The following is a 27,679-nucleotide window of genomic DNA, read 5'->3' as shown; positions in this document are numbered from 1 at the left end:
AGCTGTTGTAGGAATAATTAGTCTTAACGGATTAGTGAAACTGCTGTAGGAATGATTGTTCCTGAAAGTTTAGTGCAGACAATGAGGAATGATCTACCCATGAAGGATTAGTGAAGACGCTGTAGGAAGGATCCTGCTCTGAAGGATTAATGAAGCTGCTGTAGGATTGAAAGATCCTGTTAGGGGACCTGCGGTAGGAATGATCAACCTCAGAGGGTTAGTGGAGCTCCTGTAGGAATGATGTTTCCTGAAGGGTTAGTGAAGCTGCTGAAGGAATGATTGATTTTGAAGAGTTAGTGAAGGGGCTGGAGAAATGATTGATCCAGTCAGTCTAGCTTCTGCATGAGTGATCGGGAAGGGGGAGTAGTAATTAAGTTGCTGTAGAAATGCAGTTACTGAAACTGCTGCATGTATGATCAACCTGGTTACTAGTGAACCTGCAGTAGGAATGACCGGTCCTGGAGGGGTAGAAGAACTGCTGTAGGCACTATCGGCCCAGATGGGCTAGTAAAGCTGATTTACGCTAAGCCTTGAAGTATTAGTGAAGACGCTGTAAGAATTATCCTCCCCTGATGAATTAGTGAAGATGCTGTTTAAATGATCCAGCCCTGAAGTATTAGGAATGATAAGCCATATACGGTAAATGAAGCTGTGGCAGTAGTGATTGGTCCCATTGGTGGAGCGGCTTAGAAACAATCAGTCTTGGAAGGTTAGTAAAGCTGGAGAATGAATGATCAGCCCTGGGGGAGTTAGTGGAGGTGGAACTAGTGACTCTGAAGAGATTAGTGAAGCTGCTGTAGGAATGATCGGTTTGAAGAGATTAGTGAAGCTGCAGAATGAATGATCAGTCCTATAACTGGAAATGTGTATGAATGATCACAGACTGGATGTTTTAGTGGAGCTATTGTAGAAAAGATCCATACGGAAGGGTTAATGAAACTGGTATATGAATGATCAATCCCAAAAGACTAGTAAAGACGCTGGAGGAATGATTGGTTCTAGAAGATTAGTGAAGCTGCTGTAGGAATAATCCGCGTTGGAGGGGTAGTGAAGCTGCTATCGAAACGATCAATCCTGGCGGGTTAGTAAAGATGGTGTAGGAATTATCAGTTCTGAAGGGTTAGTGACGCTGCTCTAGGAATGATCGTTTCTAGATGATTACTGAAGCTGCTGTAGGAATTGTCTGTTCTGTTAGTGGCCTGGTTCTATGAAAGCTCAATCCTTTTGCAGTGATGATCGGTCCTGAAGGATCTGTGAAGGTGCCGTGTAAATTATGCTCACTGGAGGGTTATTTGAGCTGCTGTAGGAACGATAGGTCCTGAATGATTAGTGAAGATGGTGTAGGAATGATCAGTCCTGAAGGATTTTTGAAGAAGGTGTAGGATCAGTCCTGGAGGGTTAGAGGAGCTGCGTTTGGCATGATTCGTCCTGGAGGGTTAGTAGTTGGTCCTACAGTAAAGATGCTGTAGGAATGATCTAGCCTTCGGCAGTCAGTGAAGCTGCTGTAGGAGTGGTTGGCCCAAAAAGAAGTAGCAAAGACGCTATGTGAATGATCTACCATGGCACAGTAGGGAAGACGCTGTAGGAATTATCGATCCAGAAGTATTTGTAGAGCTGCTGTAGAAAGTATCACCTCGCCATGAAGGAATAGTCAGGGTGCTGTGCGAATTACCAGTCCTGCTGTAGGAATGGTCCATCCTGGAGGGATAGTGAAGCTGCTGTATGAATAATTGGTCCGAATGCATAAGTGGAGACACAGTAGGAATGATCATTCATGAAGAATTAGTGAAGACGCTGTTGGAATGATCATTCTTGAAGGATTAGCATAGACGCTGTGGAAATGATCAAGCCAGAAGCATTAGTGGAGCTGTGGGAGATATGATTGGTTTTGAAGAGTTAGAGGAGTTGCTGTAAGAGTGATCGGTCTAATCAGTGTAGCTGCTGTATGAATGGTCAACGCAGGGGAGCTGTAGTTAAGTTTCTGTAGAAATTGACTTACTGAAACTGCAGTATGATCAACCTGGATACTTCTGAACCTGTAGGAGGAATTATGGGTTCTGGATGGTTTAGAGGAAATGCTGTAGGAATGATCATTTCTGAAGGTTTAGTGAAGATGCTATAGAAATGATCAGTCTTGAAGTATTAGTGAAGATGGTGTAAGAATGATCAGTCCTGCTGTAGGAATGATCTGTCCTTGAGGGATATTGAAGCTGCTGTAGGAATGACCGGTCCCAATGGATTAGTGAAGACACAGTACGAATTGTCATTTGTGATGAAGGATTAGTGAAGACACAGTAGGGATGATCATTGATGAAGGATTAGTGAAGGTGCAGGAATGATCGGTCCCGAAGTATTAGTGGAGCTGCTGTAGGAATGACCAGCTCTAAATGGTTAGTCTGTTAGTTAAAGTGTTGTAGGAAAGATCAGTCCTGCTGTAGGAATGGTCTGTCATGGACGGAAAGTGAATCTGCTGTAGGAATGATCAGTCCTGAAGGATTTGTTGAGGCACCTGTCTAAATGATCACTCTTGTGGGATTAGATCTTCATGCTGCATGGATCAGTGCTCTGCAAGAGCCCAGTGACACATGTGTGGCATTGTGGTACATTGCTTAAGGCAAAGTGTAGAACTGTGCCCAGATGTGGGTTGTACTTGTGTCATATGAGTTGTGTCGTCTCATCCGTGCGGTAGAAAAATGTTAATATTAATGTTTGATTTGAGAGACCCTATTTTGAATAAATAGTGAAGTGCTGTAATTTCTGCTGTGGACATAGCATTTTTTTTTTTAATAACACCTTACCTAAATGCTCAAGGAAGCTCAAAGCCCTGTGTTTTGGTTAATTCATCATAGGCTGAGATGTCGCATTCAATGGCTACTAAACAACCAAGCTCTTCCCTTCCTGCAGTACCCCAGCGGATGACTTTGCGGCCTCCCTGTCACCACTAAGTACAGGTATAGCATCCAAACATTGTGCTCTTGGGCTGTGTAAGTAAGCTATAGTCTTCCTGGGCAAGTGGGGACTGCGTGGAATGGCCATGATCAGCTGCATATCTTATTGAAACTGGCATTGGGGTTCTCTGTGCTGTCAGCGCAGTGAGTGCAAACTATAGAACAAGCTTCTCCAGCGAGTAGCTCGTGATCCACTGTTAGCTCTCCAACTACCTGTAAGTAGCTCCTCTTTGTGCAGTCCAAACTACTCAATTAGATGGTTTCCATTGGCTGAATTAATGAATGTATAAGAAGTATGTATTCGAGACGAGAATGTGTGTATTTTTAAAACTCTAAGCTGATGTATGGAGACAAAATGGTTACATTTCCCAAAAATATTTAAAGCTGGTATTTGAGTGATAAATCATTTGGCATTGGGGAGACGTATTACTAATCGTATTACCTTGGTGTCAGTGACGTTGCAGCTTTGACTATTTTGCAATGCCCTTGTGAAGGCATTCCAAATTGACCCATGTTTTTTAAATTGCTTCTGGCAACCCTCCCTGATGCACTGAGGTGATCACCCGTGGTCATTTTGCAAAGAGTTGACACTAATGTAATCTTGTCTGATGTGTAGGTCAGAGTGATTTTCATTGCACATAAATAGCTCTTATCAAAGAATAGCATAGTCTTGCAATAAGCTAAAAATTCACTGTAAGAAATATGTTAACAGCTGAGACAGCGTCTCTGAGCTTTTGGGTCGCCCCCTTACCTCCTTGATTTTCTGTGGAATGTTGGACACGGTTATACCATAAAGTCTGATACGATCTTGAAATATGTAGGCTAGAATTCTGCGGTCTAACTGAAAGGCAATCTCTCCTACAATTCTCCCCATTTTATGTACTTGCTGGGGTTCTGGAAATAGAGGAAAAAGAAGGGATTACATGACACCCCTGAGCAGCAGCCAGGACCCCTAAAAGAATGAGTGCTTTATTCTAGTCTTTGGGCTGCTTGCAGGTTCTTTGGACATGAAGGACCCTGTGACCCCCTCCCCGCAGAAGACAAACATTAAAGGCAGGGCCCCACTGGAATTATGTGATTGTAGGGCCGCTGAGATTTTCGCATAATTATAGATTTGCTGCATCGGTCTCATAATCTGCAGATTTTAACAAAAAAGATTTTTTTTTTAGCTCAAAGGGTTCAGAAGTTAGTAAAAATGCGACAACACATGTTGCTGCGCAGTGGAAGGCCCTTTGCAAACCTGGACTGGTCACCTTTCTGTTGCTTATTGTTATATTTGGATGTTAAACTGATATGAGGAGCAACCAATGCCCACAGTGTACTATGTTTTAAAATGATGAAACAATGAAGTAATACTATTATAAAATGTGCCGCATTATGCCACATTATTTGCCTTTTCTTGCCGCATAGTTTACTCAACCCTGCCGCATAATTTGGCCCTTCCATGCCACATAATTCCATTGGACCGGATTATAGGCGGGGCTCAAGTGATAGGGCGGCTCAGACGCCTGCCACAGCATTTGTTGTTGGTCAGGGTCCTCCCACACGTCACACCGGCTACTGCCTGAAAACCAGGGCTAGTGAGATGGGAGATACTGAGAGAGCAACATGGCGCCTTCACTAGGCCGTATCTGAGCCTCAGGTGCTGGCCTAAACGCTGTCGTCATGGTAACAAGCTGCTGTCACTGCGCATCCAAGGCACGCAGCTCACGCTGCTTATGTCACAGTGCATCCAAGGCACGCAGTTCACGCTGCTGGTGTCACAGTGCATCCAAGCCACGCAGGGCAGGTCACGCTGCTGATGTCACGGCGCATCCAAGGCACGTAGCTCACGCAACTGATGTCACCGTGCATCCAAGGCACGCAGTTCACGCTGCTGGTGTCACAGTGCACCCAAGGCACGCAGTTCACGCTGCTGATGTCACAGTGCACCTACGGCACGTAGCTCTCCTTAAAGACTCGTGCTGTTTAAAGGCAGCCATTATGGGGGATGTGCCACCCGCCCCCCCCAGTGCCCTCTCCTTTAGTGACTAGCCTACAGAGACAGCTGGGGGCACCTTGGGCTGGTATATCCCTACACCCAGAGAGAAGGCAACGTACCACAATGCTTTGACGATTCCTTCACTTCTTCCTGGCAACTTGATTCTGCAAGAGATGGAAATGTTTCACAGTTAGCACTTGGGCTACTGGAAGGGCCTTCTCTTAATCGCACCCCAGCATCTCCCACGTTCTAACACACCTGGCGGCCATGGTTTGGAAACGTAAACTATTTTGCATAATACCTCAATTATTTTCTCGTGCTATTTGATATGTTTAGGTGTTCTGTTTTAGTCATAAAGCATAAGTGAGGAGTGGGATGCCAAAGGGCTCTAATATTTGTGCACACTGGGGTGGCCAAGTAAGTTAGGAAGTCATCGTTTGAAATCCATTCTTTTAAATCATGGTCTTTTCAGGGACTTTATTTTTATAGGGCACTTTATCTTCCGAACGCAAGGAGTTGTGACAGAACTTTTAAGATACGTTATAAAGGATTTAAGATGGAGGTGGTGAGTCAGTAGCCATAAATATTTAAAGGTGGCGGTAGAAAAGTAACATCTCGTTCATGAACTTGCTGACCATTGATTTCTGGTAGCCAGTTCCAAGCTCATAGCGTCCAGTGGCAGGAAGGTAGAGGGCTGGCTCCGAAAACACTGGGCTGGACAATAGCATCGATGGCAGAGAATGAAGGTTATATGTTGGATACAAGTGACATGCCTCAGCATACCATACCACCAATCTTCTGCTGTGAGGGAATCGCATCCCCTAAGTCAAAGTCACAATGGTGGCTCAGACAAATGATTCTAAATCCTGGATCGGACTGCCATTTACTCCTCTCCCTCCCTCTACCCCCCCCCCCCCAACCCCCACTTCCCTAAAGTACAATAACCAATGCCCAGTGCGAGGTCTCATCCTACAGAATGAAACCAGAATAAAAAACTAGCAAATAAACGCTCTGCATAAATGGAAGCCAATCAGATTTCTTTATTGAAGCAGTCAATACACCTTCTTCAGTCTTATAAGTTTGTGGAGAATCAAAGATAGGTGGAGGCACTTAAAATTCCAAACATGCTTCCATTCAGATATTATGCTGTGCTATTGTGCCTCTTCCCTGCCTCATCCCTTTTCCACATAGGTTAAGGAAAGACGATTGGAGCCGTGCGCATTGGGACATGGAGGCTTGACGGCTCCTTTTCACTCCATGTAGTAGCGCTGTTAGAAGCCGCCAGGCCTACCTGAGCATCCTTTGGCTGGCGACGAGCTTGAATGTTTTGGCGAGCATGAACGTTTTGGTGAGCATGTACGTTTTGGGCTCGGGGAATTCTCATTGCAGCGGCTTGCCCGGCTCAGTACGGATCTCAGTTCCACGTTCTCTTGCTGCAGGCTCACCAGTTTGCGCAGTTCAGTATTCTCTTTCATCAGCCTCTTGTTCTGGCATTGAAGCCCTTCCATATCATGGCTGTTTAGCAGATCCATTCTGGAAAGTTTCCAAATAGAGCAAAATAGCCTTGGTAGTCCCCGTCCTACTGGCCTTGTGAGTAAGGCGAGCCGGTCTGGTCGGGTATATATGCACTCCTGGCACTATGACCTCATCACTTGTTGCAAACCTCATCATGAATCACAATCATGCCTACAAGGCAAGGCTGAAGGGCTTCAGTGTCTAGTTATCTGCTGTAGTACGTGATTTCAGATTGGCTGCCCAAACTCCTTTTTTTGTTTTTTGAGGCTACGCAGGCATGTTTATACAGAAATTCGCTTCCTCAATTAGCCATTGAAACCCAACTAGGAATACACATGTACTTGATGAAGAAAGTACAGTCTGGTGTCATGTTGTTAGGCTTGTTCAGCCCTAACACATTTACGGCTATTTCAGTTGTTCCACAGTGAATTCTGAGCTTCTTTGGAATTCACTAGGGTTGGTATAAGCAGCATCATAGGTTGGGCTTGTATCTCGGCTTAGTTGTTGTAGGTTGGCCACCATTCAAACCATTGCCTTCAATGCCCGATGGGCTTGTTTGTCACAAGTGATGACTTCATTGTGATAAAATATATGAATCGTTGACTGGCTTGCTGTGAGTACAGTTAGAAGCTTCGCGACCCTGCACCTTTGCAGGATGGAACTGTTACATATTAGTGACAAGGACGTCAGTAAAGACGAAAACTTGCCACTGATGAGAGTACTGTAGAGCAGATTTATCAAGCCCACATACGATCAAAAGGGCCAAAAAAGGGAACACCCTCTTCCAATTGTTTACCCATTGCAGAGAAGAGCCAGGGAAAGATGAAGTTGCTGGAGGAAGAGGATTTGTTTAAAAAAAAATCAAGAGATGGACTTCAAAGTAGAACATTGGCCACTGACTGAAGAGTAAGAGGCTGTGACAAAGAATAGAGGCAGGTAGTTAGCGGAGCGTCCATCGCTTCCACTTGTACCATGGGCTCGTTTGCCACCCTCGGTGCCCTGCACTCAGGCTTTGTGGGCATTGAGTTGGTCCAGGAAGGAGGTGTTAGCCTTCTCCACCTCGGTGTAGGGTGTAAATACCCATCTTGGCTCACATTCACTTCCATGCACTATGAACTGAGTTCTGTAATTCCTATATACCGATGGCTACTGATCTGTATAACACATCTCAACAATCAAGGGAAGTAAAGAATAATTATGTAAAAGGACTATTTTTACACTATTTTCAGGCTTCCCACAATGCCATCAACATCCTTGGGATTTAGTCGCCGCCTCGCGTACCTATGAACTTACAATGATCTGCATCAGTATGTGACATACACTCCATTAGAAAGGGTAAAGGGGCTTGCACACTCGGAGTCCCTCACTCACACCAGTAGCCCTGAGAGAGTTAAGTAAGACCATCCTACCTGGGTTACATTTGGGCGCTACATCTTTGGGCCTGCCACACTCTGACCTGCTGGCCGCGTTCAGTTTCATTTTCAACCCCGCATTTTCCTTTGTCAGCCCCACTAGGTTTCGCAGTTCCTCATTCTCCTTGGTCAGGCGCTCATTCTCTGCTTTGATCCCATCCACGTCACGACTGAGCTGCTTATCCATACCCATGGAGTCACGATAAAGGACAGGCCTGCCTAGGCTACCCCCTGTACTTGTAAGGAAAGCTGCTCTGGGGGCAGATATGTATCTCTGCACTCCCCCTGCACTGTGAGGTAACTGCTTGTTACAGGGCCAGTGATGAAACCCAGGCAGCACTGGCAGCTGAAGCTACTTGGGGCCTGCCAGTGGCCTTCCTCTTCACTGCACTCCTCCTCGTTGAGGGAGCCCTATGTACACGTCAACCTTCTCATTGGAACAGAGGCGATAATGGGCAACATGCTTTCATTTAGAAAGGTTCCCTTGCCCCTAAGCCACCTTTTTAGTGTCTTGAAATAACCCAATATAGTACTGAGAGTGACATAAAACAACTCATTACTTCCCAGAAGTAGACCATGAGCATTCAAGGTACTGTGTAAGGGAATGTGTGGCAGTAAGGAGGCCAGCCCACAGAGGCTCGAGCCCTTCCCTACTCATGCAGGATCCAGAGGCCAGCCCATAGGCAGATTGGCCATTGTGGTCTTGTTTCATTGCACCGCCATGAGAACCTTTGAAACAAACTTCTCTTTATGTGGTTAGCACTTCTCACCACCCCTTTCCTTCCAGCACAGTATCAGCTAGTGTTGTTGCTCCTCGATGTAGGAGTTTTTTGTGAATTACGGGATAGGGTTTGTCTGGCGGGGTTCTCTTGTGTTCTTTCCGTGCCTGTTGAGTTGGGTAAAAGAGCAGATTTGGTACAATTTGAATCCTAGTAGTTGCCTTTAGAAGCCATGGACTACCAAACTATTTTGCTTCAGAATGGAGCAGGTGGTTTAAACATTGGTCACCATCTGCATCTATGTGCATTAGGAATGCTGTTTCCTTTCATTTCCCACTTCCTTGTGAGTATTTGACGTCAGCGGTCCCTTCAGTGAGCCGCAATTACTTTAATGTAAGAGGGCGTTGAGGGGATGTCCAGCGAAGCCAACATCCTGCAAAATGGCATATCATGGCTTCTCCGACAACCACGTATTGCGCCTTCTTTTTTTGGAGAAGGGTCTGAATTATTATACTCCTGAGGGTTAGAAATAATGAATCTACGGAGATTGACAGTAGTCAGATGAAGATTCTTGTTCCTAAGTCTTACACCTGGGAGGGAATGAGCCACGTTCATTTAGCACGAAACCAGGTGACCAGGGGATTCTTGGAGTACCCAGAATAACATCATGTTGCCTTTTACTTCTGAACCCACCTTTCCCTACCCAGCTTCACTGCAGGTCGAGGTCCCTGCTGCCTGTACTTTATTTACAAACATGATTGGGATTCCCAGAATGTTATACAGCAGGGAGGGCAAGCCGGTCTAAAAGAACATCAACTCATTACATCTAAAGAAGAGGCCCATCCTTATTGTGCCCCCCCTGACCTCCCCCCAGTCTGGTGTGTTGCCCAGTGTCCAAGAGATAGGGGGCCCGATTCACAGAATGAACTTAAGACTTAATCCTAAACTTACTACTATTTTGGTATTCACAGAATGAACTTACTACTTTTGGTATTCACAGAAGTTAGGATTCTGTCTTAAGTCTGTCTTAAGTTTGTCTTAAGACAAAATCCTAACTTCTGTGAATACCAAAAGTAGTAAGTTCATTCTGTGAATGCCAAAATAGTAGTAAGTTTAGGATTGAGTCTTAAATTCATTCTGTGAATCGGGCCCTGTGTGTAGACAGAAGGTCTTGCTGCTAGGGTTCTGTTCATCTCTGGCCTGCAGACCCACAGAGCTCCTACCTGCACATTCGTCCTTGGCTTTCTGCGGACAGGCGTCCTTCTTGGGGCAGCTGGCGGGGACGTCGCGCCGGTCCTCGCTCAGCATGGCCCTCAGCTCGGCGTTCTCCTGCATCAGCCCCACGAGCTTCCGCAGCTCGCAGTTCTCCTGCAGCAGCCGTATGTTCTCCTCCCTGACGATTTCCAGCTCATCCTTGTTGTTCCCGTCCATCCTGCAACTTTACGAAAGGGAGCACATCGCCTGGGAGATAATTGCGCCTCGGTCTGACTGTAAGGAGGACCACTTTGGGTATGGGCCTGGTGCCCCCACCCTGCACTGTGACTCACCCCTTGTTATAAGGCACATGATGAAACAGCAGCTGGGCCAGAGGGGCTGAGGCAGCTGCAGCCTGCAGGGAAGGGGGGAGAGAGGGCTTTGGAAGCCACTGACGGGGCGTCCATTTCAAAGGGGGGTTTCGATCCAAATAGAACCTGCATTATTTCCCAGGGCTGCCTGCACACACTTTATTTTGTTTGCTATTAAGGTCTATTTGAATCAAAAGAGGACTTTAAAATTGAAAGTTAGAAACCCGTGTGTGCTCTGTGAATGTTTACATGTCCGGGAAGATGCTGTGAACGGTGGGATCAGCTGCCCTCGATCTGTAAGAAGAGTGTATCAATAAAAAATGATTATTTAAAAAAAACGAAGGGTGTATGAGCAGCAGAAATGAAACATGCCCTGAGGTGGAAGGCGGGTTTCTGAAATGTTCAAAACAAGGATGCCCTGAATGTGCTAGAAGAACCCATGAAGAATGAAAAACACTAGAAGGGCCTGGAGTGTTTCTAACCCGTGAGAATCCAATGTACCCTGGATGTACAGGAAGGATTCATGAATTGTCGAAAACCAGAGATTCTGGTTGTGTATAACTCTGAAGAGAAACAGTGTTCATACTGTGTGAGAGGTGGTCATGAAATGTGGCACTATAGATACTTCGATGCATAAGGCGTGGTTATGAACTTGTAATCAAGGGTACAGTGGATGTTAAGGAAGGTTTGATGGACTGTGAAATATTGGGCGGGGGGGAAAGAGCCCCCTCTAGTGGCCCGTCGGGCATGGCAGCACCAGGCCAGCGAGGGGCATGGCTGATGATGAAGCATCCCCCCTGCTGGGCGAGGGGCCCTGCTTCCTACGAAGGAGGGTTTTGTGGCCTGAACTGGTCCAGTGACCAGAATTTGGTCCAGTGGATAATGCGTTACAGAACTGGGCACCCTTCTGTGGGCATTCTGAAAGGGGCGTTTACCTGTAGAACACATACCTAAGTGTGCCTAACAAGAGTTTGTTGTCTGCAATTTTTTCCCCGGATTTATAAGAGTTCCTGAAATCAAAGGAGTGTAAGAGGGGTTATGAACTGTGGAATCTAAAGATGCCGTGAATGTGTACAAAGATTTCATGTACTAGGACACTAGTTCTGTGGAAGAGAGTTTTCTTAGGGGTAGATCTGACCTTGTATTGCCTGACCTTTTTGCAGTATTTGTTACTATTGATTACATTTCCAAAGATACCCTAACTTGGCATGTGTTATTCTCTTTTCAATCCTATTCACCCTCCCGACAAACAAAATCCCTCCAACTGGGGCCAACCTCTTTTCAAGCCTCTATAACCTTCAAATATCCGCTCAGAAGACAATTCACCTTAATCAGATCACACACTTAAACTTCCATCTTTATCTCCATTTTACAGTCAATGGGTTTAGGGGCGAGCAAATGTAGAAATGATATAGAAAGCACATTTCTAAAATGTTTTTAAAGACTTTTATGACATCATCAACATAAATATAACAACAGTGCTGCAAAGAGCATAGGAGCACCCACTGCAGTTACTATGCTTTACATGTAATTACACCGGTCTCCATTCAGTCATCGGTGGTGCCTGTTCGGTTCTCCAATATCGTGCTATGTCCCTTTCAGCAATATGGGGGCGCCTCGCGACAAGGCGTCTCCTGTGGCAGCTCCCTCCTCGTTCATCCTTCCACCCCAGTATGACCAGTCCTAGCTCGGGCATTACTGTTCTGCTCACCCCCCCTGTTAGCGTGTCGCAAATGTTCCGTCAACAGTGTTGTATAACAGGGTGCTTCCATATCGTATGAAAGAAGGGGCCTCAGGCTAGATGACATCTCACACACTGTGGGTCTAGACCTTGCTTTATCTTAATGAGAAGCGTTGGGCTGTAGTAAATTCTATGCAGGTACATGCGTTGAATTAATCACAATTTCAAAGATATCAGCGATGCTCTGGGGGTCATTTTGGCCTCTACCCAATACTCCTCATCTAAGTTGCCTACATCGTGTTCTCGTCATTCCCTCAGTGCCCCCATTGGGTTTGGTGAATTATTCACCAGGGTGCTGTGTAAAGTAGACATTCTATCCTTCCCATCCGTGCCTCATGAATGCCTGTAAGATAATGGAATGTGCACATAGTGTTGCTCACCAAACATCCACTGGTTTGGATATGCCGATGTTATCCCATGCACCGAAGCCCCCTATTTTGACTGTGTGCCAGAGCCAGTTCCCTACCTACTCTGTGCCATTTCTTCCATTGCATTGCCTGGTGCAAGCATGATAAAGACATTTGAGCTGCAGGTGGAAGGGTTATATGAGTGCTTGAGCCATAAAAGAGGGATATTATACTATGCAGTTCAAGTACACGAAACTCTGCTGCTACAGAGGGCTCTTCCAGATCCGCGAACAGCGAGTCGTTAATCAATACTGAGTGGCTAGCCCAATAGTACAATCGCATATCTGCAACTCCCAGACCCCTAGCGTAGTAAGCGAGTACACATTTGCAGTAGGAGATGCGTGGCCGGCACAGGTAGCAGAGGTTGGGCTGGACGGATTGGGGGAAGTGGACAGACAACAGGATAGGGAAAGTAAAAGAAAAAAAAAAAACACGTACCTTGCGCTCGCCGCATCGCGAGTCAGTGATGCGACAACCGCTAGGGAAGTGGTTTTATCTATTTTTTTATTTTACTTTCCCTAGCCCATCGTCAGTCCACTTCCCCCTCCCCACCCACCCCGCCTCACCGTTGTTACCTGTGCCAGCAGCGACTGTGCGCGGCCGACATCCTGCCCAGAGGAATTTCACCATTGTGGATTGTGAGGTGTTAAAGAAGGTAGGTGGAATGGCGTATGGGTAATTCTGCAATGTATATAGGAGTTGTGCAAGTGCTATCATCTTAAAAAATGCCCCCTTGCCCACAGTGTTCAGCAGGAGGTCTTCCCTTAGATTCATGCCTCTCTGTACCCAGGCTACCAAATGTCCCATATTTGTCCATTCTGCACCCAACACCTCCGGCCCGTGTCCAAGTGACCCACCAATCCAGAACAGGTTCCCCACCGATCCTGACCTCAAGTACAGCATTGGCTGACCCCCTCCTGGACTCCACAAGGATTCCTGCAGTTCGAATCCAGAGTCTCCTCCCTACTGCAACCAGCCACAGTAGGAAAAACCCAATGTCAAAGGACACCCCTGCACCCGAAGACCCTGGGCGTTGGGGAGCTCGATCAACAGTGTCCCTACAACCCACAGCATCTCAACTTACCTCTGCTGTTGCTGGTGATCTCCGAACGGCCTCTGGTTTGAAGCCTGCAGCTTCTTTGTCCAACGAGTTTCTCCATTAAAAAGCATTGGGCACCCAACGCTGTCTTTGCACCCTGCATCTGGCCGCACCTGTGCCACTGGTGGTGTATGTTTCGTGCTGCCTTGGGTTTTAGAGGATGCTGGCTGCAGGACAGGTGTCATCTTCTTCGCAGGGTTTGAAGCAGCGGATAGGCTGGTAGGGCTGTCACCAAATCAGTAGGTGTCTTCAATCTTCGCTGCACTGCTTCTTCTTTGTCCTTCTTTGGTCAGAATAAACTAGTTTCATGGTCTGGGGGAGCCACCTGAATACTAGATTTAGGGGCGTTTTTAGGGAATGACAGGTAGGGCCAATGAGCACCTAACCTAGGATGTCTACACTCTCAATTATGCCACCCTCATGTGGGAGGGGGAATAGTCCTAGCCCTTAATGGAGGAGTCCCCCATCTTCAAAATGACGTGGACTGAAAGATGTGCTTCACCTCGCCTGCTACACTTTAGGGGTGGAGTTGGCAGAGGTCGGCGCACCTCCTATTCTTCCTAGCTTTTCCCGCTGGTTTTCCCTCACAAAGTGGGCGGTCTAAACCGGGGCCTGCCGTCTGCTGCTAGCAGCAGAGACTGGGGTCACATTACACAGGCAGCAGGCCTTTGAAGCTCCCCTCTCAAGCACTCTGCCTATCCTGGGGTGAGAGGTGTGACACCTCCGCCTAGGATGTGGCTTGTTTCTGGTCTCAGAGAGCAGAGGCTCTCCACCCAGGGGTCCAGATATGTCTGGTGGTGGCAGGCTGCCTAAAGCCATTCAGAGACCACACCAGGGTTGGTAAGTTTTCAGGGGGGACCTCTGAGGTGCCCTCTGAATACATGGTTTAAACCATCCAACACTGGCATCAGTGTGGGTTTATTAGGAGAAGTTGTTTAGTACCGAACACTCCTGGGCTCAGGGAAGCCATCATGGTGCTTGGGGACTCGAGTTGTCGATTTTCCAGCCCATGTACTCTCTATGGGTGTCCTGGCACTTACAATATCTAAGAATAGACATAAATATTGTAGGGGCCTATTTGCTTATGCTGATATGCTCACACCTGCAGTACAGTGCAGCCTGCCTTAGGGCTGTAAGTCCTGCTAGAGGGGTGACTTACCTATACTTTAGGCAGTGCTAGTTGGCATAGCACACAGGCAGTGCACCATGTCAACGTTGTCGTTATGTCTGCACCATGGCATGCATGCTGCAGTGGCGGTCTGCATGGCCTAGGTCAGGGGGTCCCTAAGGGACAATCTTCAGTCCCAATGCCCTAGGTACCCAAGTACCATTAACTAGGGACTTACTGTGGGGCCTGAAGGGCCAATTGTGGAACAGTTTGTGGTAAAGAACACGGGTAATGGGGACCTGATTAGCAGGCACCCAGCACACTTTCAGTCAAAGATGCACTAGATACCAGGCAAAAAGTGGGAGGGTACTGCAACAGAACACCATTTTCTCAATCAAACTCCCTCCCCCAGCCAATAGGCCCGGAAGCTCAGCCACGAACTGGGAGAGCCAACCTAGTCTGTCAGGTGTAGAAAAGTAGGTAAAATGGCTGTCTTGTTGCAGGGCCTACTCTGCCTTAAATCCTTCTGTTCAGGTCACTTCCTCTGGGAAGCTGCTCTTTCTCTACAGTGTCAGGACCTATTTTACGATGCATCTTGGCTGCTATATTTGTGTCTTTACCCAGGCTTTCTAGTCTGGGAATCAGAGGTGTCCAACCCTGCTAATTTTAACTTAGCTAGGGCATCATGCAGCTCACCCAAAGAGGTCACCCCCAGCTTGAGTAACCCCACCATGTCCAACAGGGTCGGGGGCCTAACTTGCTATCCCGCATAGGGTCAGACCACCATGCCTAGAGTAGTGTAACCATAAAGGCTAGCACAGAGCAGAGGCCACTACCAGTCAGTTCCCAGAACCACGCCTTTAGCTCTTCACTGATAGGTGAAGGTGCAAACTTCCAGGCTTCTTTGAGTTCAGGTTGTCGGTCTGCTGCTTCGTAGTGGGGGGGGGTCACCACTTCTGGAAGCGAGCACCCTCCATATACTCTCTCTTCTCGTCAGCTGAGGAGCCACCAACTCAGGCTGAACATTTGCCTGACTATTCAGGTCTTTTTGTGTATCAGGTAGGGCTACACCAGAGCCCCCTTTAAAGTTCTCCCCTACAGGGGTAGAATCTCCTTGGCTCACTGGAACTTTGGCTAACAATTGCCCACCTTTCCTACTCTTCTTCTTGAGCTTCTTCATTTGGGGCTTACCTGCACTATTTATTTGCAGCTTCAGGCCCCCCCAGATTCCTAAGGTGAGGCCTGTCACTGGACTAGTACCTCAAATTGGCTCAGTCCAACCTCTTGCTGGTCATTCTCAAGGAGACAGTGAAGCGGGAGGGGGTCTATACTGACTACCACCTTTCCCCAATTGAGGGACCCATCTATCTCTAGGGGTAATACAACGACCAGCCTAGCAGTGACCCCCCTTGGATGGCCCCTAGTCCTTTTGTCTCACCTAGGATGTACTGGGTTTAGAGGACTAGCCTGTCAGGCACAGTGGTGCGACTGGCACAGGTATCTCTCAGGGCAATGGTTGGGATTCGATCAGGGCCGAACTGGCCGTAGCAGGTACTGGGCGTTTTCCCGGTGGGACGGTTTTGGACCCGTAGGGGCAGGTTTTGTTACTGGGGGCAAGGTTTACAGCAGTGCTGCATAATTGGCCCCGTGTAACAAGATCAGGAGCGGTGCTTCTCACTAGCACACACCCCCACCTCTCCCAGTACCAGGGCCGGTTGCCAAGTTTGCAAGGGCTGGTTGCTGTTCCCAGTATGGCAGTGGATTCCATTCGCCTGTAGGTGATGGAAGTGTCTACTCCCCTCTGGAATCTCTAACTCACCTGTTGGGCCATTTTTCCATTTAAATGCTAGGAGGAAGTCCTCATCTGAAGAATTACCCCATAAGCTACACTGGCAACCCCTAGAGCTACACTAGGGTTTTTGTTTGTAGGACAGCTAGGGTCTGTGGGTTGTGAGGTGACTCTAGATTCACTCTCCTGGACAGGTTTCAGGGCTCTGTGTAAACCCAAAGTGCTCTATTTGTAGCTGTGTGGCGAGCAACTTTAGACCTAACACAAAGCAGTATAAGACATTTATTGCAAACACATTGGCATAAAAGGGACACACGACTCAAAAAGGAGATCCACACCAATTTAATAAAAATAAGTTTTGCTCAAGTTTTATTTTAAGACCAAGATGTTCGCGAGAAGGTATTATGTTTTTCAGGAAAAAAACTTTAGTCTTTCAAAAGTCGACACTTAATTCAATGTTCACGTATGGAGGAAAACAAGAATGCAGTTTTATGGGTAAGTATACCATTTACAGTTCCAGTCTTCAGGGGTTGAGGTCAGCAGAGGGAAAGGTTCTAGTAGTCACAAAGTCTGCACCAACAGCAGCCGGGGCAGCCGGGTGCAGAGGTTAAGTTCAGAGATGGGCCCAATGCGCTTCAACAGAGACTGGGGATGCTTGAAGCCACGGTGTTTGTAGGTAGGTAAATCGGTTTCAGGGGTCAAGCTTCAGGGGTTAGAGCAAGCACACAAGGGGCCACAAGGCAGCACCAAACATACACCTCCAGAGACACAGGGGCGATCGGGGGTAGGGTGCAAAGACAGCGTCGGGCCCCTAATGCTTTTCAATGGAGAAACTCAGTTGGACAAAGAAGCTGCAGGTGTGTCCTAGAGGCTGCTCAGAGGTCATCAGCGACAGCAGAGGTAAGTTGAGATGCTGTGGGTTGTAGGAACACCATTGGTCGAGCTCCACCAGGACCAGGTGCTTAGAGTGCAGGGGTGTCCTTTGACACATGGTTTTTCATAAGGGGCCCAAGGCGGTAGGGGGGAGCGTCTGGATTCTGACTGCAGACGTCATCATGGAGTCCAGGAGGGGTAAGCCAATGCTCGACTTGAGGTCAGGATCTCTGGGGAACCTGCTCTGCATAGGTGGGCGACCTGGACACAGGCCAGAGACGATGGGTGCAAGATGGACTGTACTTGTGGTTCCGGAGGGCACCAGAGCCCTTTGTGTAGATTTCTAGGGCACAGCTCCGCTGTACACAGGAGTTCTCGACTTTATCAAAGGTCAGGCAGTCTTCCTCAGTTTCTGGAGGTCACTAGCTGCAGGACAGGCTTCGTCTTCTACGCGGGGGTCTTTGAATCTGCAGATAGGCTGGTAGGGCTGGAGAAAAATCAGTCGGTGTCTTCATTCTTTCCTTTACGGCATCTTCTTCATCTTCTTCTTCTTAGGTCGGCGTGAACTAGTTTCAGTGTCTGGGGAGCCACCTAAATACTAGATTATGGGGTGTTTTAAGGGAGTGACAGGTAGGGCCAGTGGGCACCTAACCTGGGATGTCTAAACTCTCAATTATGCCACCCTCCTGTGCGAGCATAGTCCTAGCCCTGATTGGAGGATTCCCCACATCTTCAAGATGGCGTGGACTGAAAGATGTACTTCACCTCGCCCCCTACACCTTAGGGGTGGAGCTGGCAGAGTTGGGCGCACCTCCTATTCTTCCTAGCTTTTCCTGCTGGTTTTCCCACCCAAAGTGGGGTTCTAAACCAGAAGTTGCCAGCTGCTGCTAGCAGCAGAGGCTGGGGGTCACATTACAAAGGTGGCAGGTCTTTGAAGCTTTCCTCTCGAGCACTGTGCCCATCCTGGGGGAGGAGGTGTGGCACCACCACCCAGGAGGTGCTTTTTTCTAGTCCCAAAGAACAGAAGCTCCCTACTCAGGGGTACAGAAACATGTTTGGTGGTGGCAGGCTGACTAAAGCCGGACAGAGACCACACCAGGGTTGGTAGGTTTTGAGGGGACACCTCTGAGGTGCCCTCTGAGTACATGGTTTAATACATCCAGCACTGGCATCAGTGTGGGTTTACTAAGAGGAGTTGTTTGGTACCAAATACTCCTGGGTTCAGGGAGGACATCATGGTGCTGGGGAACTCAAGTTGTCGAATTTCCAGCCCATGTACTCTCTATGGCTGCCCCAGCACTTACAATATCTAAGAATAGACTTAAATATTGTAGGGGCATATCTGCTCATGCAGATATGTCCACACCTAGGGTATAGTTCACCCTGCCATTGGGCTGTAAGTCCTGCTAGAGGGGTGGCTTACCTATACCTTAAGCAGTGCTAGTTGGCATGGCACACATGCAGTGTGCTATGTCGACTTTGTCCTTTTGTCTGCACCATGGCATGCATGCTGTAGTGGCAGTCTGCATGGCCTAGATGAGGGGTCCCTAGGGGACTCTTTTCAGTCCCAATGCCCTAGGTACCCAGGTACCATTTACTAGGGACTTACAGGAGACCTGAGAGGCCAATTGTGGAACAGTTTGTGGGAAAGAACAACGGTGCTGGGGACATGATTAGAAGGAACCCAGTTCACTTTCAGTCAAAGTTGCACCACATACCAGGCAATACGTGGGAGGGTACTGCAACAACCCCATCTTCTCACACACAGGCTGAACAATTTACATGTAAGGGGGTTACTAGTGTCAAGGCAGGGGCCCATAACAGAGTTAAAGTTGTGTCCCACCAGTGTTGGTCCACTGGGGGGGGGGAGTGAATGGAGGATTGTAGCAAAACATTTGTGAGTATCTGTTGTGTATCCATCACAAGTGTGGTGGGGCATAGACTCAGGCAGTTGTCCGGAAGGTGCCCTTCATGTCCCTATCAATGATGACAAATTGACCTATGTTGTCACAATGATTTTAGTGACCTGCATGGGAAATAGTTTATGAAGTATCACAGCAATTTCTCCAGACAAAGTAGTATAGCCTGCTTGAAATAGCCTGGTGTAACCACATCGGTGAAGAAAGGAACGGATATTACTTAGTATATGTGTTTCCTGCAACAGTACCACCGGTGGGGAATATCGGATAGGTTATTGAAACACTGCACCCCTCTTAATTTTAATATTCAGACCATTGACATTCCAGGAGAGTGCAGTGAAGGAATCTGTTGTTTCTGTCACACAGGTTTATTCCGGTGTGAAGGTGTAAAAGGTGCAGTGCTTAATTTGTAAAAAAACATAAGGGCTAGGGCCCTATTCAGGAGGCCCCCTCAGCTTGCACCATTAATTGCCACTGACAGTGCTGCCAGTGACAGTACAAACATAGCTACCATCATGTGGCTATTCAGACTACTCCAGGGCCTCAAAGCTATAAGATTGGCTTGGGTGGCAGGTGTTAGTTATTTTTTTAATATATATTGAATTAATAAACTGATGTTGTGCTTATCTCTAAATTAGACAGAGAGACTCACCATGTGGCAGACTTATTGTTACAATGTTGACAGTAAGTTTCTGGATTCACATGCTGTGCATTATTCTACCATCTGGTGGTTAGGTCCTGAAAACTCAAACTCCTCTTGTAGTAATGAAATGAAAAAATAATTTATAAAGCGCGATGGCTACCCAGGGGCGTCCCAGCGCTACAGAGGTTGGGCTAAAGCGGAGTACGCTAGATTTAGACGGAGTTATTCAAGATGGTTTATTAAAAAGATGATTTCTTAAAAAGCCAGGTTTTAAGGAGTTTCCAGAAGGTAAGTAGTTTAGGCTCAGATCTGATTGAGAGGGGGAGAGTGTTACAGATTTTGGCTAGGTTGTAGGAGAGCGACCGGCCTCCACACCTGGCTCTTTTGATTCGCGGCACTGTGGTAAGACAAGAGGTCCCAGATCTGAGGAGATGGTTGGGATGATAGGCATTTACCAGGGGGAGGTTGATAGCAGGGCCTGTTCCCCAGTAAGAGCGGTGAGCAATACACATGGCCTTGAATTCAATCCTCGATTTCACAGGAAGCCAGTGGAGCTCTCTCAGTCGGGCTTTAACTGAGACTCGCCGTGGGATATCGAGGAGGGTCCTGGCGGCACAGTTTTGGATAATTTGAAGTCTATTGAGCGTGGACTGTGGGGCCCCATGGTATAGGGCGTTCCCGCAGTCAAGGCGAGATAGAATCAATCCTTGGACCATGATCCGTCTTGAGTGGAACGGGAGAAGAGGGAGGATTTTGCGAAGTAGCCTCAGGAGTTCAAAGCATGTGGCAGCAAGCTTGGTTGCCTGGTGGTTAAAGTTGAGTGTTCTGTCTAGCCAGATGCCGAGACTTTTGATTTGTTCTTTGGGTTCCGGGGGACAGCCTAGGCAAAGGGGCCAGATGGAGTCAATGGGTTTGGTGATGGTATTTCCCAAGAGCATAATCTCTGTTTTCTCCCCGTTTAGTTTTAAGCAGGAGGCCGACATCCAGGCGGCGACTGCTTCCAAACATTTGTATAGGCTGTGGTTGGAATTGAGAGGGGGGTCTAACGCCACCACCAGCTGTGTGTCGTCCGCATAGGTGATAATTTTCACTCCAAAGGGGCGGACGACATCAGCCAGAGGGCTGAGGTAAACATTAAAAAGGATGGGGCTCAGGGAGGAGCCCTGGGGCACTCCACAGTTCAGGGGTTTGCTGGAGGAGGTGAAATCTTTCTCAAATACCTGAAAAGATCGATCTGTAAGAAAGGATCTCAGCCAGGTGAGTGCCGTTCCCGAGATTCCTATACTACTGAGGCGGTGGAGAAGAATACTATGGTTTACAGTGTCGAAGGCGGCACTAAGGTCGAGTAGAACGATGGCCGCTGACCCACCGCTGTCAAGGATCCTTCTTGCCTCCTCCGTCACGGCGACCAAGGCTGTTTCGGTTCCGTGAAGGGCCCAATAACCCGTCTGTGAGGAATCAAGTATGTCATTTGATTCCAAGAAGTGTGTCAGGACTGAATTGACATACTTCTCGAGTAGTTTGCTGAGCCAGGGTAGTAGGGAGATAGGTCTGTAGTTGGAGGGATTGTTTTGATCGAGGCTAGGTTTCTTTAATAAAGCCTTGACCATTGCTCTCTTCCATAAAGGCGGGACGATGCCGGCATGGAGAGAGGAGTTAAGCAGGTCCCGAATGGTGGGTGAGATCTGACTGGTGATCGGGGTGAGAACCCGCGGAGGGGCCGGATCAGTATGTGATCCTGATTTGACTTGTTGCATGATGCTTTCTAAATGGGTGAGATCTAAGGGAGGGATATATGTGAGGGAGACTGGTAGTGCTACCACAGAGCCTGGATCTACAGGACCGCTGGGCGAAGGGGTATTTTGAGAGAAAGAGGAATTGATGATTTCTATTTTGCGGTAGAAAAAGTCCGCTAACTCGTCACAGTGGACCTGGGTGTTGCTGTGCTCCTTTGGTGTCTCGGGTAGTTGCAAGAGGGATTTTGCTATCCGATAGATCTCCTTGGGCTTGGAGGCTGCCTTGTCAATCTTTTCTTCGAAATATTTTGCCTGCGCTAATTTAATGCTGGATTTGTAGCTTTTGATAGCTGTTTTGTAAGCTATTTTGTCCGCTGGTAAGTAATCGAGACGCCATTTTCTCTCGATTCTTTTGCAGGTACGTTTGGCCTCTCGGAGATCAGTGGTGTACCATGGGGCGGTCGGGGTCCTTCGCTTAGGGTGGGTACGTTTAAGTGGAAGTACCAGATCTAGAGAGTTGGTGATCCAGCTGTTGTAGTTCTCGTTGCCCTCAATAGGATTGGAAGTTTTTGTGGGTACGGTTAGATCAAGGTTCTCCCGCCATTCCGGCTGGGGGATTTTGGACCAGTTACGTGACTGTTGGCCAGTCATGGGTTTGGGTAGGGGGTGGTTGGGGAGGATCCATGTGAGAGGGATAAGGAAGTGATCAGTCCAGGGAAGGGGGGAAGGATTTCCAACGTGTAGGTTCGGGCAGTTGCTGAGTATGGGGTCCAAAAGGTGGCCCTTTAGGTGGGTGGGGCCGAAGACTAGCTGCTGTAATTCGAGAGCACCTAGGCTGGAGGATAGTTCACTGGCGTTTGAGTCGTTAGGGTCGTCAAGGTGGGTGTTAAGGTCACCCAGGAGTAGTCTCTCTTTTTTTCTCAAATATGAAACTTTATGTTTGTAGTTTGGATGAGTGTGTTTTTTCTTATGTTTTACATTTTTATCAAACAATATACAACCATAGCCTTGAGACATCTAGGATGTAGAATTTCCAGCAACAAAACATTAGGCCAGTGGTTCCCAAACATTTGACTCCTGAGGAGCCCCATTAAGCCACCACTGGAATCTGTGGACCCCCAAGTAATTTGTATGATTTAAATTTCAAACATTAAAACAGTAGTTCGAAAACAATAAACACACATGTGCACACAAAACAAATACTCGAATTACTAAGGATTTTAGTTTTTATTTTAAAAGAATTTGCAAAACACAGGAAGGTTAGTGCTGCATCTACGTGACAAACTTTTAAAAAGGTTGGTTTTATTTCGCAGTACGGGGCTCCTGCCAGGGCCAGACTGGAAACCCAAAGCAGCCCTGGCAAATGTTTTCAGACCAGTCCCTATAGTGAATGAGTGAGCCTGACCACTACAAAGCAGGCTTTGGGAGACTCTCCCCCCCAAGAAAATTTAGGAAACAATGGTGCATTCTACAACAAATTTATCATTATATATTGAATTTTATCAGCTTTTAAAGAATAGTATATGATGACCTAACTATGCACCAGGATGCAACAGTCTTTGTTGGGGTTCTTCAATGATTCCCTTATTATCACCCTCCAACAGTGACTCTCATCTCTCCATAGCCCCTCTGACACATGTATTTAATTTGTTTTATAGCATCTCTCATACCATTGAAGGATGTCAGAGCACTTTACATCACACACATATGGGGCAGATTTATAAGCCCCTTACGCCATGGATGCGTCACAAAAAGTGACGTACCAGTGGCGCATTTTAGTGCCCCATATTTCCAAGGCAGGAAAAGCCACTCTGCGTGACTTTTCCTGGTCTTATAAATATGGCCCATTTGCACACAGTACTTTGCATGAAAGGGACGTTCCATGGATGTTGCTGTGGGTGCATGGGCAACACCCATGAAACCAGACACATGTCCAGATTCACTATAATTCGTAAATCTTAAATGTGTCTGAATGCTATGCCTCCCCAGATAAGGCGTAGGGAGGGGCAACGAGGAGAAATGTATTCATTTCTCCTCACTTTTTCCTTTTTCTATGCATGTTGCATTCTGCAGCACGCAAAGAAAGAGGATATCTCCTCTGGTGATTGTTTATTGTGAGAAGTTAGCCTGGCATATGATGTAGACTAGTTCTATGGTTCACATGCCACCCAACTCTTCCATGAAACCTCCACTGTCCAGGAGGGCGAGAAAGAAACTTAAAAAACAATCCAAAAAACAACGTCTTGCGAAAAGGAGAGTGGGACATGATGGGTCAGGGGCACCCAGTACGCCAGTTACCAAAGTAAGGGGGCTTTCCTACTTTCCAATTTTCAACCTGGCCTTAAAACCTAAATCGAAAATCACTGAGACAAGAATGACTCCCGTGGTCAATAACGAGGCCACTGAAAATCTTGGGCCATTGACTCAGGAAGGGCTCATGAGAACGCCCACGGCTCCCAGAGTCACCGAATATACTCTACAATGGCAACGCATGGATCTCAGCCAATTAAAACTAAAGGAACAGCCTTTCATGACCAAAGCCTAGGCTGCCAAAATAACAGAGCACAGCCCCCAACGGAGGTACCAAACATACGGAACAGCCCGATCAAAGTCCCGGGAAAGGTACAACGAACGAACGCAGAGTCCCAAACTACAACAGAAGGTGAAGCGATGGGCCGCTCCCTGTGCCACTCGTTAGGTGTCCCAATTGAACCCCATTGGGATCACTCTATACAAATGCAGAGGTCTCTTCAGTCCCAACTGATACATGTCCCAGGAGGGATAAGTCAGCTAGGGGGGAATAATCATCTATCTGAAGTATGACCCCAACATCTCAAGGTACCTGCACCTCAAATCGATACAGCTAGGAGACAGAACTATCAAAGTCCGGGAAAGGAAGCAGAACTTTTTCCACATTATGACCACTAGGGCCCACAAGACATCCTCAATAGAAACAACCTTATCCGCCTATTCAGCCACGTACCGGCGCTCTCCGGGGTCACCTCTTCAGATCTCACATTGGTCAAGTTTGTCTCATTACCAGGCAAAGGGGGCTCAGAAGCAACTGTCACAACGTGGTCCCGAGAATCCCTAAGGGATGCAATTCTCGGGGAAGCCAGCAAATTCGAAAACGGGGGCATAGAACTGTGGGTTCCTAAACTACAAAAATATCCCCATGTTCTTCTTCAGGTAGACCCTGTGAGGCCGTACATCAGTGTTCTGATGGGGACCCGGGGTGCAACCCATGCCTGGCTTCCAGAAGCTTCGAAAGTGGATAACTTTATAAACATCTCATGTACCAATAATCAACGTCTGGTAAGCTGTAAATCCAGCCATCCTGTCTCCCATGCTACTGACAGCCGCTATGGGCACTCCGACCGAGAGCCTTCAACCACACGCTCCCAGCAGCAGTCCTCCTAACGGGGAAGCCAACTGGTCAGACTCCAAACTGTCCATCACGTCTTGGAATGTGGCTGGGTCAAAGTCAACCCTCTCATCTAAATTAGCAGTGGAATTCCTGACTAAAAGCGACATCATTTGCTTTCAGGAGACTTGGTCTCTATCTCCATCGCCTCTTCACGGCTATTATGAACTTTTTCAATCAGCTACCCAGCCTTATTCCTATGGAAGACCCTCTGGGGGCCTTTCCATTTTCATCAAACATGGGTGTAAGATTGTGGCTACTCCCATCTCTCGGAACTTAACGGCAGGGCAGACTGTGCTAATTACCGGTCTCTCATCTTTAGGTAAGGCTTTCTCAATGCTCTTAATCAACTGTTACCACAATACAGCTAAAACTTTAAAATCAACGGCAACAGTTCTACTGATTAAATATCTGGAAGAACTTTTATTGGAATTCGCCTCAGCAGAGGTACTGTTACTAGGGGACTTCAACATCAGAGACTTGGCAACCAACGGCCTGGCCTTTCAGTCATCAAATCTAAAGAGCAAGAAACCATGATTACTTTTCTAACTAATTACAACCTACGCTCTGCAAAGCAAACTATATTGGAACAAAACCCGGGTGTCTATTTTCCGCCAACATTTAAGAATATCTTCTTATCACCATCTTTGGCGAATAAATTAATCAGGTTGGAAATTTCCACTCATTCCGAGAGCGACCATAATCCTTTAACTGTAACAATGCAATTGCAAGTTCCTGCCACTGCCGAAATAACTAAAGTGGGGCACTCAACGCAGGCCGAACTGCACACTTTAGTCAGAAGAATCAAATGAGACGCTACAGGCTCTATTAAGGTGTGTATTTGGCTTGGGGGAGAAATTCCAAATTCCACGCACAACACCCCCACAGTCTTTTTTCACAGGTGGGACAACGCCATTGCTAAATTACGAGTCCTTTTAACAGGCCCTGAAGCTCAACATAGACCCTATGGGCCACGTCCAAAGTTGACTCTTGACCCGGAGTTAGCCAGCCAAAGAAGAGCCCTAAGGAGGGCCGTGCGCCTGCACAAATTGAAAGGCACCACGCTCTCTGCCAATAATATGGCTTTACTGCGCAAAGCCTTCAAAAAATCATCATGGGACGCCAAGAGACAAAAAGAACAGAACGAGTGGCTAAAAATATTTGCCTTACTAAAGGACAAAAATCTGTCCCAGTTCTGGAACCACATGAATAAGCTCCGCTCCTCCAATAAGAGCAGAGGGAATGCGGTTCGTGAAGATGATTGGGCCCAGCATGTGACTCATCTATACTGCTGTGATACCCCGGATCCTGTGGCGATCGAATTAAGAGATCGTGTTGATACCACCCAGATAGAAACACACGAGCTGACTACTTCAGCCGAGGTCTCCAAGTATTTGAAAGCCATGAAAAACGACGATGCCTGCGGGCCCAACGGCCTTCCAGTAGTGGTATTTAAATGTGCTCCAGAAGAGTAGGCCAAGCTTTTGGTCTCCCTATATAACAACGTGTTTATGACCCGTCTGCTACCAGACTCATGGCTCGGCTCGATCCTATGCCCAATTTTTAAGAAAGGAGATCCCTCGCTACCAGCTAATTACCGACTCATTGCCCTATTAGATCTTGAGGCCAAGGTATACGCCCGGTGTCTTCTTAGGTCATTAGAAAAATGGGTAGCAGAAAACAACATTCTACCATATTTCCAAACAGGGTTCCGATCTTCGGCCTCCACAATAGATAACATCACGACTCTAGCTATTCTGAGCCAACAAGCAGCACAAAAAATCATCTTCCTCTTTACTGCTGCTTTATAGACTACAGCGCCGACTTTGATAAAGTGTCGCGCAACACCTTATGGAGGAAACTGGACAATTGGGGGATTCCACAGAGTTTGCTAGGAGCCCTTATCTCCTTGCATAAGAACACATGGGTGCGAATTAAGACTGGCCCAAAGACAGTCTCTGCAAAAATTGTTACCGGAGACGGATTAAAGCAAGGTTGCGTTCTTGCCCCCCTCTCGTTCAATCTCCACACTGCTGACCTGGGAACATTCTTGGAGAAAAGTAATCTCCTCCCGCCAAAATTGGGCTCTGCAAAAAGGAACTTGCACATTTTACAATATGCCGACGATATTGTAATAATGGACCAGGCAAATGGACCAGGCAAAATCAGGCCTCCAAAGAGCGTTAAGCAGGCTCCACAAATATAATACTGCCAATACCTTAATTATCAATCAGGAAAAGACTAAGGTTTTGATATTCGGCGGCTGTAAGAACAAGAAAAGCTTAAGGTGGTACATTGGGCCCGCAAAAATCAAGACATCGACAAAATATAATTACCTGGGGGATTGGTTTAGCGAGTACTCTAGACCAGCAGCCCATCTAGCCGCCTTGAAAAAGAGAGCAGGAGCTATAACATACTCCTTGATCCGACTCAATCAGTCCCTGAGTAGTCCTTCTGCAGAACCCATCCTGAAGGTGATTAAAGCTACTCTTCTCCCCGCCTTAAACTATGGGCATCAGGCCTTCCCTGGCGCATGCTCTGCTAGTCTTGACCTTGCCCAAGTTGCCATTTATAAAACAATCTTTCATCTTCCAAACTTCATTCATAGGGCAAGTTTACGACTGGAGCTGGGCCTTCAAAGACAATCTATTTATTGTGAGGCTAACACCCTGAAATACTTTATAAGGACACTAAAAGCCGCAGACAACACTTTTAAAGCCCGGCTAAAAGAAACCTATGCTAGCCCAGGAAATCCATGGAATTGTCAAGTTACAAAGGCTATAAAATCGCTAGAGATCGA

At 47.2% G+C, this 27,679-nt stretch overlaps 1 protein-coding gene across 1 annotated transcript in view; it reads right to left on the bottom strand.

Annotated features, from left to right (window-relative positions):
- Positions 1-10,051, bottom strand: part of LOC144826951 (speriolin-like protein) — a 120,769-nt gene extending 110,718 nt beyond the window's left edge. The window contains exons 1-2 of the mRNA XM_078685412.1: positions 9,799-10,051; positions 3,700-3,842 (exon numbers count right to left, since the gene is read on the bottom strand). Of these exons, the coding sequence (XP_078541538.1) occupies positions 3,700-3,842; positions 9,799-10,006 (351 nt within the window). The 5' untranslated portion in view covers positions 10,007-10,051. The remainder of the gene's footprint in view (positions 1-3,699; positions 3,843-9,798) is intronic.
- Between the last annotated feature and the right edge of the window lie 17,628 nt (positions 10,052-27,679).

The sequence above is a fragment of the Lissotriton helveticus genome, chromosome 4_1 (assembly GCF_964261635.1).
Source record: "Lissotriton helveticus chromosome 4_1, aLisHel1.1, whole genome shotgun sequence".
NCBI lineage: Eukaryota > Metazoa > Chordata > Amphibia > Caudata > Salamandridae > Lissotriton > Lissotriton helveticus.
The sequence above is the reverse complement of the archived record's forward strand: the minus strand, read 5'-3'. Positions and strand labels throughout refer to the sequence as shown.